The sequence below is a fragment of the Sus scrofa genome, chromosome 14, assembly GCF_000003025.6.
Source record: "Sus scrofa isolate TJ Tabasco breed Duroc chromosome 14, Sscrofa11.1, whole genome shotgun sequence".
NCBI classification, from domain to species: Eukaryota; Metazoa; Chordata; class Mammalia; order Artiodactyla; family Suidae; genus Sus; species Sus scrofa.
This window is the reverse complement of record NC_010456.5, coordinates 39292042-39310157: the sequence shown is the minus strand read 5'-3', so window position 1 is coordinate 39310157 and position 18116 is coordinate 39292042. Positions and strand designations below refer to the sequence as shown.

Sequence of the window (18116 nt, the reverse complement as noted above, 5' to 3'; positions counted from 1 at the left end):
TTGTAGTTTCAACTCTGGATCTTTAACCCAGTACACAAGAGAGCTTATACCTAAGAATGTGTGAGAATTCTTATATGTGAACATAAACTGGTACAATTTCCACAGAGGGCAGTTTGGCACCATCTACCAAAACTGTTGAAATTCTTTGCCTTACAAAGTTAATTCTTACTTGGTTCTCGCCCATCAGTATGTATACTTTGTTATCTGTAACATCCCACTCATGGGTTCCGCTTGCTGAAAGCTCGCTTTAACCAAAAAACTTCACTTGTACCTATTTCAACTATTCACTTTTATGAAAAGGCGAAAGGGGAACACAGCAGTTTGTCTTGTGGGAAGCCACTGCAGAGGCAGAACATCAACAGTGGGAGTGGCACCAAGCTCCTCCCCTAGATGCTTAGCATCTAAGCAGCAGGAACCATAAATTTGACTGAGTGTCTGCCTTTTACCTCATCTTACTCATCTATTAGCAAGATGTGTCCTAAGGTAATTCCCTCATTTTATGCCATTTCAACTTACAAAAGGTTTCAGAGGCCTACTCTCCTCTTGAATGGCAGGGGGGATCTAATTACAAATGTTGGAAACCCAAATATCCATAGAAGGAAATACTACATGAGTGGCAGTATTTCACTTTCCATGAACTATTATCTGTTTAACAGCATGTACAGTATGCAGTTTTTGGTTAAAAAAGGGAGAAGGTAAAGGGAGCAAAGTTTGTGGCCTGAAGAGGCCGCAGCTGTTTTCTTATCCACGTAGTTAGTGCTGACTTGTGCTGATCCAAAGAGGATGAAGAGGAAATTCCACTGCAGCTGATACCACTCTCCCCAACCCTACTCCTCTCAGCAGATAAACGCTGACATCCCATCAAGCTGGCTGAGTCATACCACACCACCAGGTAGGATTAAAAAAAGACACAAAGAATTTGGATCAGTTATTTAATTGTGTTCTTTGTAAGAGGTTTAGAACACCAACTTGTGAGGATAAATCCCATTTGTGAGGGCAAACACAGAGCGGAGGTAGCCCTGGAGCTGAGGAACAGCTTTGATTCTTCGCAGAATTTGTGAGTCCACAGCTTTCTGATCAACCTTGCGCTGCTCTGAAATTTCGTATTTCTAGACAAAGAGAAAAATCATTTAAATGTAGGCACAAGTATCAAACTCCAAGGTCAACTAAGAAATCCCATCTCACAAGTACTCAATCCCACGATTATTTCAAAGTCATCAACTCTGATAATCCTTTCCTTGGTAGGCTGTGAAACATAACCTATTTTATTTTTGGCCAAGCCCACAGCCTACAGAAGCTCCTGGGCTATGGATCAAACCCACATCGGTGACCTAAAACACAATAGTGACAACGCCAGATCCTTAACCCACTGCATCACAGAGGAACTCCAAAACATAACCTATTTTTAATATAACAGCAACTCTTATTCTTTTGTCTACTTTGATATACAAAAGATAAACGAGGGTAAATTCTCAACAGAATAGTAGGTTCATAGAGTTCCACCAAAATCTCAAGATTCTTAGTTAAGGTCCTAGCTTCCACTGAGAACTACTAAATTTAGGGAGTTGTGGCACAGTGGAAACAAATACAACTAGTATCCATGAGAACGTGGGTTTGATCCCTGGCCTCACTCAGTGGGTCAAGGATTCAACGTTGGCCTGAACTGTGGTGTAGGTCACAGACGCAGCTCAGATCTAGCACTGCTGTGGCAGACTACTGAATTCAGCAGAATCTGGAACAGTATCATTTCCCAGATACTCATTATTTCAAGCTATATATTTTTTTGGCCATATCTGTGGCAATGCAAATACACCACAGCAGAAACGCTTTCTTTTTTAAAAGTCTTTAACCTCACTCTTATTTTTACTCAATGAGGGGAGCCAGAGCTATTAGAGGTAAAGACAGAAACAGAAGCTTACCTCTTTCTCTGTGTCGAAGATCTCTCCTTCCTGGTGCCTAGGCTTACGCAGCTTCTTCTTCTTGAAGTAAGCATCAGTGAGGTGTTCCGGAATTTTTACTCCACTGATATCAATTTTGGTGGAGGTGGCAATAACAAATTTCTGGTGTGTTCTACGCAGAGGAACTCGATTGAGAGACAGAGGTCCTAAGGGGGGAAAACCAATATAGTGAGGGAAAGGGGAAGCAAAGATCTAACTTTTCTCTAGATCTGAAGAAATTCCTAACTGCTCTTTCTACTGTCAGCATCAAGACTTCTTTTAAGCTCTCAGTTTGTCCAAGGTTCACCCACTCCCCAAATCTTAAAGTTACCCAGACTGGGAGAGATCACAGTCACTTATACAGCTTGGTCAAAAATCACTGGTCTTAATGACAGATTTAAACTAAGCACTGTCTTCTGGAGCAAAAAGTTTGCTTTTCCTCTCTCCATAAGAAACTCCATCCTGGGACCAAGTAACACCTCTATGCAGGATGCATTTCTTGGAGTTATTAGCCAACCAACATGCATTTTAGGAGGCAATTTCTTGGTAATATGTTGCCACACATATTTTAATGCCTGCTTCCTTAGAACTCACATGTATGTAAGGCAGTCAAACAGGATGAAGAATCTCATGGTACTGCAATTTCTACTTAGGTAGGAGAAAGAGTATACTGAAAGCATTAAAAACTCAAGCTTGGAGTTCCCGTCGTGGCTCAGTGGTTAACGAATCCGACTAGGAACCATAAGGTTACGTATTCGATCCCTGCCCTTGCTCAGTGGGTTAAGGATCCGGTGTTGCTATGAGCTGTGGTGTGAGTCAAAGACGCGGGCTCAGATCCTGTGTTGCTATGGCTGCGGTGTAGGCCGGCAGCTATAGCTCTGATTAAATTCCCTAGCCTGGGAACCTTCATATGCTACAGATGCAGCCCTAGAAAAGACAAAAGTAATAAATAAAATGTAGAAACTTTTTTTTTTTTTTGGTCTTTTTGCTATTTCTTGGGCCGCTCCCATGGCATATGGAGGTTCCCAGGCTAGGGGTCTAATCAGAGCTGTAGCTGCCAGCCTACGCCACAGCCACAGCAACGTGGGATCCGAGCCGTGTCTGCATGACCTACACCACAGCTCACGGCAACGCCGGATCCTTAACCCACTGAGCAAGGGCAGGGATTGAACGCGCAACCTCATGGTTCCTAGTCGGATTCGTTAACCACTAAGCCACAAAGGGAACTCCTAGACACTTTTTTAATGTTGAACCTACTGTGGTAATCACAATATATGTAAATCAAACCATTGCCCTGTATACCTTCAACTTTTAATACTGATGCATGCAAATTACTTCTCAATAAGACTTAAAATGGAGGAGATACCTCCAAGTTTCAAAACATTAAATCCCAAGATTTCCTTACCAGTCACAAGTAACAAGCCACTGCTCAGCTGCTTCAGGAAAATGACCCTCTGTAAATTACAAAGAAACATTAGCTGGTTCCACAATTAGAATTAATCAAATCAGAAGCTACTAAATTTGGAAAAAGAAATTTCTAAAATCTAATAATCACTTTCCCAGCAGTTTTAGAAGCAACTGCTTCACCAAACAGAGGTGACCCTAAGGTATGAATACTTTTTTTTGCTTGACTTCTTAAAATGAGCAGCCATTACTTTTTTAATTTTTTTAAATAGCTGAACCCTTGGCATATGGAATTTCCTGGCCAGGGACTGAATCGGAGGCATAGCTGCAATATATGCCACTACAGATTCTTTATCCACTGTGCCACAGTGGGAATTCCAAGCAGCTATTACTCCCTGCCCCAGCCCCTGCTTTTTAGGACTGCACCTAGGGCATATGGTAGTTCCCAGGCTAGGGGTTGAGCTGCAGGCCTACGCCACAGTCACACAGGATCTAAGCCATGACTGACCTACACCACAGCTCATGGCAATGCCAAGATCCTTAATCCACTGAGTGAGGTCAGGGATAGAACCCGCATCCTCATGGATACTAGTTGGGTTTGTTACTGCTGAGCCACAACGGGAACTCTGCAGCCATTACTCATAACATTAAAAAACCCAAAACACATGAATATCTTTTAACTCAGTAATTCTATCCCTGCAAATCCATCTTAAGGAAGTGACCCAAATACACAAACATTTTTGGGTATAGGGACTTTTCAAATCATTTGTAACAAGTGTTAACAACAACAGAAAATGGTAATAAATTAGTCTATTATTGATTAAATACGTTATGCTAGTGACTGGATTCTACCCCCCCCCCAATCCCAAAGAGCCTCCCTCTACCAACTACAGTTAACACAGGTAAATAAGGAAACCCGATATAGAGCACTAGCATTATGAGGAGCAAGCACTTCAAGCAAACCGAAATGAAGCTCCACAAGCATAGGTGCTTTGCTCACCTTGCCTCTGTGGCGCCCGGTGAGGATGATCAGAATGGTCCCAGGAGTGATGCTGGCCCGCAGTTTTCTCACGTGCTTACTGAAGGGTTTTTTGCCATGACTCAACAGTTTTCGGGGCACATCTTCAGTAGGATAATATCTAGGCTGGAGAGAACCCATAGGTATAACTTACTAAAGTAAGCTTGTCAAATCAATAGAGCTGGTGTAGGATCAGCAAAACTTGCTATACCCTCTTAAGTTACCTGAAACACTATTCATAACATTGCAGGAGTTCCCGTCGTGGCTCAGTGGTTAACAAATCCGACTAGGAACCATGAGGTTTCGGGTTTGATCCCTGGCCTTGCTTCAGTGGGTTAAGGATCTGGCATTGCCATGAGCTGTGGTGTAGGTTGCAGCCGCAGCTCAGATCTGGCATTGCTGTGGCTCTCGGGTAGGCCAGTGGCTACATCTCTGATTCGACCCTGAGCCTGGGAGCCTCCATATGCTTCAGGAGCGGCCCTAGAAAAGGCAAAAAGACCAAAAACAAACAAAAAAAACCCCCAAAACAAAAAAACAAACCCCCAAAAAACCACTGCATTCTCACTTCCATAATTTTAAAGATGAAAAAGGTTATTTCTGCTTCTATAGCTTTATTTTATTTTTTGCTTTTTAGGGTTGCACCATGGCATGTCGAAGTTCCCAAGCTAGGGGCTGAATCTGAGCTGGAGCTTCCAGCCTACGCCACAGATCACAGAAACACCGGATCCTTAACCCACTGAGCAAAGCCAGGGAATGAATTCATGTCCTCATGGATCCCAGTATGGTTTGTCACCCCTGAGCCACAATGGGACCTCCCTGCTTCTACAACTTTAAAGGCAAAACATAGGGTTGAATTCACTTAATTGAAGGATTAAATGTTCAAGCAAGTTACCTTTGTAAATTCGGGATTAAATAAAATTTTAGTGATTACATGACAAGCTATTCATTATACATTGTCCGTGTAGCACTGACTCTCAAGCTTTTCTGGGGTTCCCAACCTCTAATGTAAACTACACTTCTTCAGAAACACATGCCCGACACATTCTGCATGTTATGAAAAGGACATGATTTATTTTCCAATTCAAAGTGTGTTCAGGAGTTCCTGTTGTGGCTCAGTGGTTAACAAATCTGACTAGCAACCATGAGGCTGCAAGTTCTATCCCTGGCCTCGCTCAGTGGGTTAAGGATCCAGCATTGCCATGAACTGCGGTGTAGGTTGCAGACTCTGCTCGGCTCTGGCGTTGATGTGGCCGTGGTGTAGGCCACAGCTACAGCTCCAATTAGACCCCTAGCCTGGGAACCTCCACATGTCGTGGGAGCAGCCCTGGAAAAGGCAAAAAAGACCAAAAAAAAAAAAAAAAGGTCCAGATGCTTCACGTTATCATGCATTATTCCCATCTTGTCCAGAAAGAAAAACAAAGACATTAGTTTAGATCAGGACTGTCAGTTCATTTATTGTAATAAGACTGCCCCCATAAAACCTATTTTGCTAACCTCACGATAACACCTGTTTCTAACTCTTATTATTTTAGTGGACAGTCCTGCTTTTACCACAAGCATTTAATACCTAATTTAAAAACAGCTCACAAAAACCTGTGACAAGATGAGACCAAAGTGCCATTTTCATTCTGGTGCAGTTATCATTCAACTGGGAAGTGTACTATATCTGGGAATATTCCCATAATAGAAATCACAGAGCGAACCTTTCTTCCTCACAGAGAAAATGTTGGGTCTTGTGCACAGTAAAGAGGGGCCAAGACACACTGCTCTAGGGGATACACGTTCTACAGGCCTGGCCGCTTCCTAGGCTCTCATTTTAAAGTCTCACAGCAACCCTGTGAGGCAAACCTTTATTCCTGTTTTACAAGAACCAAAGCACGGAAACTTAACTCTGAATAATGTCAAGTTGCACAAACTCAGAACTCACACTATTCTCCATTAGTAAATCTCTGGTAAACAAAAACTTCTAAAACCCCACACAAGTTTCAAACTTTGGCGGAACAGTCAACTTACAATATTCCAGAAATCTTACCATTTTTCGAAGTTTAACAACTCGGGTACCACCATTCTTGTCACCACCAACGGGTTTTGTGACAGTAGCAAGAACTCTCACCTTCTTTTTCTTTTCAACCTATCAGGGCACAAATGCATCAAAAAGTCAGAGTCGCACACTTCAAGACCAAATGGTCAGTGGTTCCCCTCATCCCTTACCTTGGATTTAGCTGCTGAATACTTCCTCTTGTACAAAGCCTTTCTGGAATACATAGCCGATCGGGAATATCTGCCAATTCCTCTGACCAGGACAGGGTTTCGGCTGCAGTGGGGCTTCCCCTTCTTAACCTTCTTAGCCTTTTTAACTTTACCACCAGCATCAGCCTTCTTGGCTTCAGGCTTTTTCTCCTTAGTTCCTGGCTTCTCAGCTTTTTCACCCGCCATCTACCAGTGGGTACATTTTAAAGAAGGTATTTCACCATTTATCTCAGAGCTGTACATGAACAGACTTCCTAGGGGACAAGTCCTCATCCTCCCTCTTCAACTAGCTGTTAACATCCTTTACATCCCTCCCACTACAAGACCATAGGCCTTCCTCCAAATTCCCACGTCTGCAACATCCATCACGGTTGTCTCCCCAATACACTGTAACTTTTTGGACGATCTGAAGACTGAAGACTATCCCACACCTGTTAGGTGCTTGCTGCATATTTAGCAGTCACAAGTCCCTATTCCATTCCTCTTTTGCGAACTAGAAGTCCAGAAACAGAGCTTTACCAATCTCCAGTTAGGATGCCGAAGATAGAACTTGAAATCATTTGCTTTCAGGGCTTTTGCTTTTATCAAACTGTCTCACTCAAGAAATTCTGTTTAGAAGGCGAAGACACACACGATTTGCCCAAACTGAAAAAAGCGCAAAGCGCAAGGAGCGACTTCCGGTCACAGACGTGGAGACGGGAAAATCAGCATTGGCCACAGACTCAAATACACAACGTGGCTGGGACAAGCTCGGCGGCGTCTTCTGGAACCCAAACTCGAGATTCCGGAACGCGCGCTGTCGCCCTGGCCCCTGAAGCCCACTAGCCCGCTACGGATCCCTGGAGGGACCTATTCCTTCAGTCCGGGAGGGTGCCGGGCTGCCAGAGCCTATTCGGCATTCCGCTTCACCCTCTACGTGCCCCATTGTAAACCCAAGCGAGATAAATAAGCGTCTAGGAGGTCTCCCAGTTGGCCCTGACGCGTCCGACACCCCGCAGATGTCGACTTGATACCCTCCGAGTTAGGATGGCGAAGGATAGGGGTCCTGAAATCGAGTCTTGCAGAGAACCCCGCCATTCTTACCTTGCAAGATGGGAAAGAGAACTAAGGCCTCAGCTTCCGGTCTATAAGCGATCACGGGAGGTGTGGAGTCTCATTTCCTTCCGGATCTGAGGCATGATGGGAAGTGTAGTTTCCCACCTTTGTCCTGTATACGGAGCTGTTTTTCTTAATAGGAGGCGAAAGCGGAGAACGTTTTGTCTGAAAAAGCCTCATTTAATAGCCCAATAAAATTCTCAGAGTAATTTTGGGAACCTGCATAAAGTTGCAACTTTTTATATTTTGCTTACCAAATATATTAGAAAACACTACCAACGAGTTCCCGCTGGCGTTGTCTCTGCAGCAGCTAGGATTTTATTCCCAGCCCGGTCGCAGTGGGTCCCGAGTAGCCACAGCTGTGGAGTAGGTAGCAGCTGTGTCTTGGATTCGATTCGAGAAACTTCTATATGCAGATCCTAGGAAGCTTCCATGGGCGGAAAAGTGGAGGGGAAGCACTACCATTTTCAATATAAGAAGGTATAGATGGTTGAAGGACCTAATCCTCAATTTAAACGAAATCCCTCCGATGAAAGGGACCTTCCACAGACATTTTCTCCACAGTTGCCTACTGCCTACACCCCCTAAAGCTTAAAAGTAGAGGGTCAAAACTAAAATTTAAAGTAAGTGAAATAGGAGTTCCTGTAGTGGCTCAGTGGTTAACGAATCCGACTAGGAACCAGGAGGTTGCGGGTTTGGTCCTGGCCTTACTCAGCGGGTTAAGGATCCGGCGTTGCCGTGAGCTGTGGTGTAAACCGAAGATGCGGCTGGGATCCCGCATTGCTGTGGCTCTGGGGTAAGCCGGTGGCTACAACTCTGATTAGACCCCCAGCTTGGGAACCTCCACATGCCGTGGGGAGTGGCCGTAGAAAAGGCAAAAAAGACCAAAAAAAAAATAGAAAAATTAATAAATCACTTCTTCTGGGAGGATTTGGAAAGTTTTGCGGGAGATGTTTTTGTGTTGGATTTGGAAAAAATAAGCACAAATCTGGCAGATGAAAGTGGCAACTGGAAGAATAAATGCAAGAGGTATGGAGACATCAAAGAGCATAGTTGTTCTGGGAGTTCCCTGTTGTGGCACAGGGAAATGAATCGATAGTTCCACGCTCAGTGGGTGGGGGATCTGGCCTTGCCCTGAGCTGTGGTGTAGGTGGCAGGCCTGCTCAGATCTTGCGTTGCTGTGGCTGTGCTTTTTTTTTTCTTCTCTTTTCAGGGCCGCATTCTCTGGCATATGGAAGTTCCCAGGCTAGGGGTCCAATCGGAGCTAAGGCTACCCCCTCTACGCCACAGCAACACTGGATCCCAGAAATGTCTGCGATCTACATCACAGCTCATCGCAACTGCCACAGATCTGACAACGCTGGATCTGGGAAGGACTGAGTGAGGCCAGCAATAGAATCCACATCCTCATGTATACTAGTTGGTTCATTTGTGCTGACCCACAACCGGGAACTCCCTTCGGCAAGGATTTCTGGTCACTTTGTACTCTATTCCTTCGTTTCTGAAATGGAGATAATAATATCTAATCTCACCATGCCCAGGGGCACGTGAAATTCCTCTAGCTAGGGTTAAATCCTGTGCCACTGTACCAAGGAGAGTTGCTACAGTGACAGCGCCAGATCCTTAATCTGCTGTACCATGAGGGAACTCCCCAAAGAGTGCATTCTTAACCATTAGTCTGTAAAGATTAAATAGATGTCTAATGAAGATGATTAGAGAGTTCTTTGCTCATAGTAGAAGTAAAAACAGGGAGTTCCCCCTGTGGTGCAGTGGGTAAAGGATCCAGCATTGCCACAATTGTAGCATAAGTCACAGCTGTGGCTCAGATACAGTCCCTGACCTGGGAACATCCATATGCCACAGGTGCGTCCAAAAAAATGGGAGGTTCTTAAAAATTAGAATATTTATTATCTTTTGCAAAACAAACAGCATGGTATATGTTCAAAGGGTTTTTTGTTAGTTTTTACTGCATCAAAGCTTTTAAGGTAAGAGAAAGACATACCATATGATATCACTTATATGCGGAGTCTAAAATACGTCACGAATGAACCTACCTATAAAATAGAAACAGACTCACAGACATAAAAGAACAGACTTGTGGTTTTGGAGGGCATGAGGGGGAGGGACCGGGAGTTTGGGGTTGGTAGACGCAAAACTGTTATATTTAGAATGGATTAGCAGTGAGATCCTACTGTATAGCACAAAGAACTATATCCAATCTTTTGGAATGGAACATGATGGAAGATAAGAATGTATATATATATTATATATGACTGTATATATGTACGAATACATATGTAATGACTGGTCACTTTGCTGTACAGAAGAAACTGGCACAACATTGTAAATCAACTATACTTTAATTAAAAGAGAGAGAACCCCCTCCCCGAAAAAAGGAGGAAAAAAAGCCCTTAAGGCAACATGTACACAGCATGCCATCTTTGAGCTTGAATTTTCCATTCTTTTCCATTTGCTTGTTGCTGGTGGCTAAAGCTTTTCACCTTGAAGTGTCCAAACCACCTCCTTGGCTGCTGTGTCTTTGGGAATCATGTAGCCTTTTTCTGGTTCTGGTTGTCTAAGGATATAAATCCAGTGCTCAGATGCTCATGAAGATCTCAGACATTTCAATGGGACCCTTCAGACTACAGTAAAGGCAGAGTTGCCATGCTTGCTGAAACATGATTTTTAAATGTGTCTGCCTTCCCTACAGATTAGGGATGAGTGTGATCTTAATAGGCCGCTTTTTATACCAGTTTAGGATTATTCACTAACCAAGCATGTAATAGTCTCAAGGAAAAGCTTAGACATTGCTCTTTTTGAAAATGCAGATGTCAGCACTTTATTTGTTCAGCTTCCTAAGCAAAGCATCTCTTAGAAACTATTACTTCAGAAAATGTATCACAATGAATAAAATGCAGAATTGCTTGCTAGAGCCTCTCAAAAATTCTGACAATCTCAGTGACTTTCACCGAGTAAATGCCCCAAAATATTTGTTAAGGAGTTTCCATTGTGGCTCAGCAGTTAAGAGCCCAACTAATACTCATGGGGATGCAGGTATGATCCCTGGCCTTGCTCAATGGGTTAAGGATCCGGTGTTGCCACAAGCTGCAGCATAGGTCACAGATGCAGCTCGGATCTGGCGCTGCTGTGGCATATGCTGCGGGTGTGGCCCTAAAAAAGACCAAAAAAAAAAAAAAAATGTTTGTTAAATGACTCATCATTGAAATTAAAAACAAAATGAACCCCCTCTTGTGTTTTGTTGTGGTACTGCAAAATTTAGCATTCCTTAGTTCGGCAAAGTATCACCACTCTATTAGTTAGCTATAAAATGCTCTTAAATTTGTTGGGGTATTTATTTTTTTATTTATTTATGCTTTTTAGGGCCATACCCACAGCATATGGAAGTTCCCAGGCTAGGGGTTGAATGGGAGCTACAGCTGCTGGCCTATACCACAGACACAGCAATGAGGGATCCGAGTTGTGTCTGCGGTCTGCACCACAACTCAAGGCAACACGAGATCACCAACCCATTGAGTGAGGCCAGGGATCAAACCCACATCTTCCTGGATACTAGTTACTTTCATTTCCGCTGCTCCACAAGGAAAACTCCTGCTCAGATTTTATTAATTACAAAGTAATATTTTTGCAGACACTGAGTCATTTTAAGCTTCAATGCAATTTCTCTATGAGGTAGGAATTGAAGATGAAAGAACTGAGGTATGGCATTCCAATTGTGGCTCAGTGGGTTAAGAACCCGACTAGTATCCATGAGGATGTGGGTTTGATTCCTGGCCTTGCTCAGAGGATTAAGGATCTGGTGTTCAAGCTTCCCCATAGGTCCCAGATGCAGCTCAAATCTGGCAGTGCTGTGGCTGTGGCATAGTACAGCAGCTGTGGCTCCCATTCAACCCCTAGCCTGGGAACTTGCATATGCTGTAGGTGTGCCCCAAATAGAAAAAAGGAAAACAAAACAAAACAAAACAACAACTGAGGCTTGATTACAAAAAGATGGCTTATTTAGGTTCACATGTACACTTGCAATAAATCATATCTTTTTGTGCCACCGAAGCCAGAAAATCAGTAGACAGCTATGCGGCAGAAAAAGTACTGTCCTTTCATCTGCTCAGAGGTCTCTTGCTATCTGACCTCTGCACATGAGTTTTCTTATTTATAAAATGGGGATGGTATTAACAATATCAATAATTCCCTATATGGTAACATTAATATCAACACAGTGATTCACTCCCTTGTTCAATTTTCTCATAAGGAATTTCATAGAAGCATCATTTAAACATTCCTGCAAATGATTTGAGTGTCTACCAACACAGGAATTGACTAAATAATGAACATCCATATTATGGAATATTATTCAGGTATGCAAAAGAATGACTTACATCTAGTTGTGCATGCATGTCTAGAATGGTTGCATCAGCTGAATATGGCTACTGAACACTGGAAATGTAGCCTGTTCACACTGAGATTTTACACATTGGCTATATATATAAAATACGCACTGGGCTGGCTTCAAAGGCTTAACAAGAAAAACAAAAGAATGTAAAATACCAAACAATTTTTCTATTTATCAGTTATATGCTGAATGTTACTATGACATTATTTTGATATATTGGGCTAAATAGACATATTTTTCAAATTGATTTCGCTTGTTTCTTTTGACTGTTTTTTTTTTTTTTTGGTCTTTTTAGGACTGCACCCAAAGCATATGGAAGTTTCCAGGCTAGGGGTCGAATGAGAGCTGCAGCTGCTGCCTTACACCACAGGCAGAGCAATAGCAGATCCTTAACCGACTGAGTGGGGCCAGGGATTGAACAGGAGTCCTCATGTATACTAGTCAGGTTCATTACCACTGAGCCACAATGGGAACTCCTCTCTTTACCTTTTTAAAAGTGTGAATACTAGAAATTTTAACATTACATACATGGCTCACATTATATTGGACAATCAGTGCTGGTCTAGAGGGATGTCCATTACATATTAAGAGAAAAAATAAATCATAAAGTTTTATTTTTATATATACACACACATGGAGTTCCCTGGTGGCTCAGCAGGTTAAGAATCTAGAGTTGGAGTTCCCATCGTGGCTCAGTGGTTAATGAATCTGTCTAGGAACCATGAGGTTGCAGCTTCGATCCCTGGCCTTGCTCAGTGGGTTGAGGATCTGGTGTTGCCGTGAGCTGTAGTGTAGGTCAAAGACACGGCTCGGATCTGGTGTTGCTGTGGCTGTGGTGTAGGCCGGCAGCTACAGCTCCAATTTGACCCCTAGCCTGGGAACCTCCGTATGCTGTGGGTGCAGCCCCAGAAAAGACAAAAAAAAAAAAAAAAAAAAAAAGAATCTGGAGTTGCTGCCACTATGCCATAGGCCACAATTTCTGTGGGGGTTCCATCCCTAGCTTGGGAACTTCCACATGCCTTGAGTGTGGCCAGAAAAAAAAACTTCCCATATATGTTATGTGTGTGAATGAGCAGGATGTGTAATATATGTGTGTGTTCATATAGGTATAGAGAAAAGTGTGGAAGGATTGACACCAAATTTTTTTTTTCTTTTTAGGGCCCACCTGTGGCATATCCATACTCATGGATACTAGTCAGGTTCGTTACTGCTGCGCCACCACAAGAACTCTGACACCAAGTTAATGCTGATGGGGGTTGGGGTAGGGAGGTTGTATACATTGTGAAGCAGGGAAAATTACTATTTTTATTTGGCCTGTTACAAGGAGCTTGTATTGTTTTTGTTGTTGAGAAAGAAATTAAAATAAAGTATATCTAAATGACTATTTCTTAAGCTTATTATATGCCAGGCCCTGTGTTAGGCTCTGGGCATATGAAGATGCAGAAGGCAATGAGTTTAAGAGGAGCTCCTAATCTAGGGGAAGAGACAGAGAAGTCAACCAACAATGACACTGAACTGTGTTAGGGGCCAAAAGAAGCATAAACATGCAGCTCCCAAATCATAGGGAGAGACTCCAAAGCCTCTGCTTTATTCTAAGTAGTCAAGAGTTTTGTGCTGTGCATGTTTCCTGGAGAAGCTTATTGAGTTGAAGTGGAATCTTGCAGGATGCTTGGTTTTTTAGATGGAGACCATTTGAAAAGGTATTTCAGACAAAAATAACTAAATTTTGGTAGACAGGGATACAAGAAACAGCCAGAGGCATTTGGTAGATAGGGATACAAGAAACAGCCAGAGGCATATGTGAGGGAGTAGAGGTAAATGAAACTGACCAGGTAGGCATAGTTCATGTTTAGAAGGGCCTGATGTGTTAATGGAAGCATTTTCTTTCTTCCTTTTTTTTTTGGTGGCAGGGGTGGGGGGCACCTGTGGTATGTGGAGGTTCCCAGGCTAGGGTCAAACTGGAGCATGGGAGCTGTAGCTGGTGGCCTACGCCACAGCCACAGCAATGCCAGATCTGAGCCACATCTGCAACCTACACCACAGCTCATGCCAACGCTGGATGCTTAACCCACTGAGGAAGGCCAGGGATTGAACCTGCATCTTCATGGATCCTAGTCAGGTTTGTTAACCGCTGAGCCACGATGGGAGCTCCAGGTGATTCTTCTTATTCTAGAGGAGATGACTTCCAGCCTGAGATCAGAGTTCACAGGGAGGGAGGTCAGAATCATCCAGGAACAGGGAGAAGATTGTTTAAAGGCTCTGAGCTGGGAGAGAACAATTGAGGGGAAATGGAAGTTATTCAGTATGGCTGGGTCACAGAATGCTTGGGGAGGGGAGCAGCTGGTTAAGTGAGCAGGGACCAGAACAGGTAGTTATGAATTTTTTTTTTTTTTGCTTTTTTTAGGCCGTACCTGCGACATATGGAGGTTCCCAGGCTAGGGGTCTGATCAGAGCTACAGCTGCCGGCCTACACCACAGCTACAGCAATGCAGGATCCGAGCTGCATCTGTGACCTACATCACAGCTCATGGCAATGCCAGATCCTTAACCCACTGAGCAGGGCCAGGGATCAAACCTGCAACCTCATGGTTCCTACTCGGATTTGTTTCCACTGTGCCATGACGGGAACTCCTGATCATTATTTTTTAATGGTCCCACCCAGGGCGCATGCAAGTTCCCTGGCCAGGGATTGAATCTGAGTCATAACTTTGACCCAGGCAGCAGATGTGGCAATGCTGGATCCTGTGGGGATCAAACCTGAGACTCCTCAACAACCTGAGTCACTGCAGTCAGATTCTTAGCCCACTGTACAACAGTAGGAACTGTGTAAAAAAAAATTTATTTTTGGTCTTTTTTGGGCTGAACCCACGGCACATGGAGGTTCCCAGGCTAGGGGTCCAATCAGAGCTATAGCCTCTGGCCTACGTCAGAGCCACGGCATCCTGGGATCCAAGTGGCATCTGTGACCTACAGACCACGCTCACAGCAACATTGGATCCTTAACCCACTGGGTGAGGCCAGGGATCGAACCCTTGTCCTCATGGATGCTATGAGGGTAACTCCCATAAAATTTTTTTTGATCGTATCCTAAAAGTAAAGAGAAGCCATTGAAATGTTGAATTTAAGGAGTGACTAGTTTTTTGTTTTAGATTACTGTGGCTGTTACATGGTGAATGGAGTGGAAAGGGCAAACCTGCAGGTCTGAGATCAGTCAGAATGTTGTTTGAGTCATTTGGGCAGCCAGGATTTAGGCGAATGGAAAGAAACAGGCTGGGCAACTGTTTGTTGAATGCCTGCAACCTACATCCAACTGGCATATATTAAAGGTGATTTTTATAAGGGTTTTTGGGTAACATTGAGGCTGAAGCAGTTAGCACATTTTATGACAGTTCTTTGTATTAGAGTGAGATGACTAGCAGTGGAAGGAAAAAATGAGGATTTTGGATGATGTGAGTTTGAATTCTGGCACTGCCACTAACTAGATCTGTGGCCATTAATGAGCCACACAGGCATTCATCAGATAAAAACTCTGTCTTCTCACTGCGGTCTAAGCTGCTATCATCTCTAGCCTGGAATTACAGTATTTTAATATTCTGAACTGGTCTCTATTTCTAGCCTTGCCCTCTTGATTCACTTAATCAAAGTACCAAAGTAATACTTTTTTTCCCCCGCTTCTTAGGGGTGCACCTGCAGCACATGGAAGTTCCCGGGCTAAGGTTTGAATCAGAGCTGCAGCTACTGGCCCTCACCACAGCCATAGCCACAGCAATGCGGGGTCCTAGCGGTGTCTGCAACCTACACCACAGCTCATGGCAACACCAGATCCTTAACCCACTGAGCAAGGCCAGGTGTCATACCCGCAACCTCATGGTTCCTAGTTGGATTCGTTTCTGCTGCACCACAATGGGAACTCCCTTATATTCCTTTTCTAATATTTCTTTGTTAGTATACAGAACTGCAACTGATTTCTGAATGTTAATCTTTTTTTTTTCTTTTTTTTTGCCTTTTCCAGGGCTGCACCCGAGGCATATGGAGGTTCCCAGACTAGGGGTCCAATCGGAGCTATAGCTGCTGGCCTACGCCATGGCCACAGCAACGTGGGATTCGAGCTGCATCTGTAAACTACACCACAGCTCACAGCAACGCCAGATCCTTAACCCACTCAGCAAGGCCAGGGATTAGAACCCGCAACCTCATGGTTCTTAGTCAGATTCGTTAACCACTGAGCCATGATGGGAACTCCTCTGAATGTTAATCTTATATTCTGCTATTTGCTGAATTTGTTGATCAGTTCGAGTCGTTTTTGGGTTGAGTCCTTAGGGTTTTCTATGTATAGTATCATGTCATCATCTGCATACAGTGACAATTTTACCTCTTCTCTCCCAATTTGGACACCTTTTATTTCTTTTGTCTTATTGCTTTGTCTAGTACTTCCAATACTATGTTGAATAAAAGTGGTGCGAGTGGGCATCCTTGTCTTGTTCCCGATTTCAGTGGGAAGGCTTTCAGCTTTTCTCCATTGGGTATTATATTTGCTGTAGATTTGTCATAAATGGCTTATTATTATGTTAAGGTATATTCCCTCTACACTCACTTTGATAAGAGTTTTTATCATGAATGGGTGTTGAATTTTGTCAAATGCTTTTTCTGCATCTATTGAGATGATCGTGTGGTTTTTTTTTTTTCCCACCATACAGCAAGGGGATCAAGTTATCCTTACATGTATACATTTTTTCCCCCACCCTTTGTTCTGTTGCAATATGAGTATCTATACATAGTTCGATCGTGTGGTTTTTGACTTTTCTTTTGTTGATGTGGTGTACGACATTGATTGATTTGCATATGTTGAACCATCCTTGTGATCCTGGGATGAATCCCACTTGGTCATGGTGTATAATCTTTTTTATGTTTTTGGATGCAGTTGGCTAAAATTTTGTTGAAAATTTTGGGGTCTGTATTCATCAAAGATATTGGCCTATAGTTTTCTTTTTTGTTAACATCTTTGTCTGGTTTTGGTATTAGGATGATGGTGGCATCATAGAATGTCTTTGGGAGTGTTCCTTCTTCAAACTTTTGGAAAAGTTTAAGGATGGGTATAAGTTCCTCTTTGTATGTTTGGTAGAATTCACCTGTGAATCCATCTGGTCCTGGACTTTCATTTATAGGGAGTGTTATCATTTCCTACTACTCTCCTTATATTTCCTATACCCTTCCCACCTCCTACTGTGCTCCAGGCAGAGATTTCTTCATTTTCCCTCCTGCCTCCTGCCTCAGGCCCTTTGCAATGGCCTCTCCCTGTGCTTGAAATGCTCTTCCCCTAAATTATTCTGTCTATTTCTACATCAGATCTTTACTCAAACGTTATCCTTAGTGATAACGTTATCCTTTAAAATAACATAAACGGCTATGGAGAAAAGAAGGGAAATGAGGATGGGAGTATTTCTCTTGATTACTATGGCTCCTATCACAAGAACACCGGGATTTTTGTCTTTTCATCCCCATAGTCAAAAATAGAGCCTAGCAGATAGAAAACACTTGCATGTTTACTTCCAATAAAGCACTTAATAGGCCAGGCCTCGTTCTAAACATTTTACATTTTTAATTCTCCCCATAAACCTAAGAAGAAAATACAATTCTCGTTGTACAGAAATGAAGGAATGGAGGAAACAGCCTCAGAGAAATCAAGCAGTTTTCCCAAGGTTACATATCTGGAGCGAAGCGGCTGTTTGTAGAATGAAATGAATGAAATTCGACTTGACGGCGCAGGAATGGAAATCCACGCGGTGGGAGTGGATGCGATCAATTCCTGTGAGCGCGTGAGACTTTGAGCGCACAGCACAGGCCCCGCTGTGAAGGCCTAAAGGAGGAGGTGAGGGTACTTTGGGAACTGCACGGCAGCTGCTTCGCCGAACCACTAAATTGCCATAACCAGTTGCAGATCAGCCCCGGCTGACTGGAAGCAGGAAGTAGCGGCCGGCGTCGCGCGGGGTGACGTCATGGTGGC

The 18116-nt window shown here is 43.4% G+C and overlaps 1 protein-coding gene across 1 annotated transcript; it reads right to left on the bottom strand.

The window, feature by feature from the left end:
* On the bottom strand, positions 919 to 7711 carry RPL6 (ribosomal protein L6; the record flags this gene model as incomplete). The annotated part of the gene is given in 7 exon segments (NM_001044542.1): positions 919 to 1109; positions 1920 to 2104; positions 3343 to 3391; positions 4342 to 4485; positions 6392 to 6490; positions 6571 to 6795; positions 7693 to 7711. Coding segments are annotated over 6 exon segments (855 nt in total). The 3' UTR covers positions 919 to 956.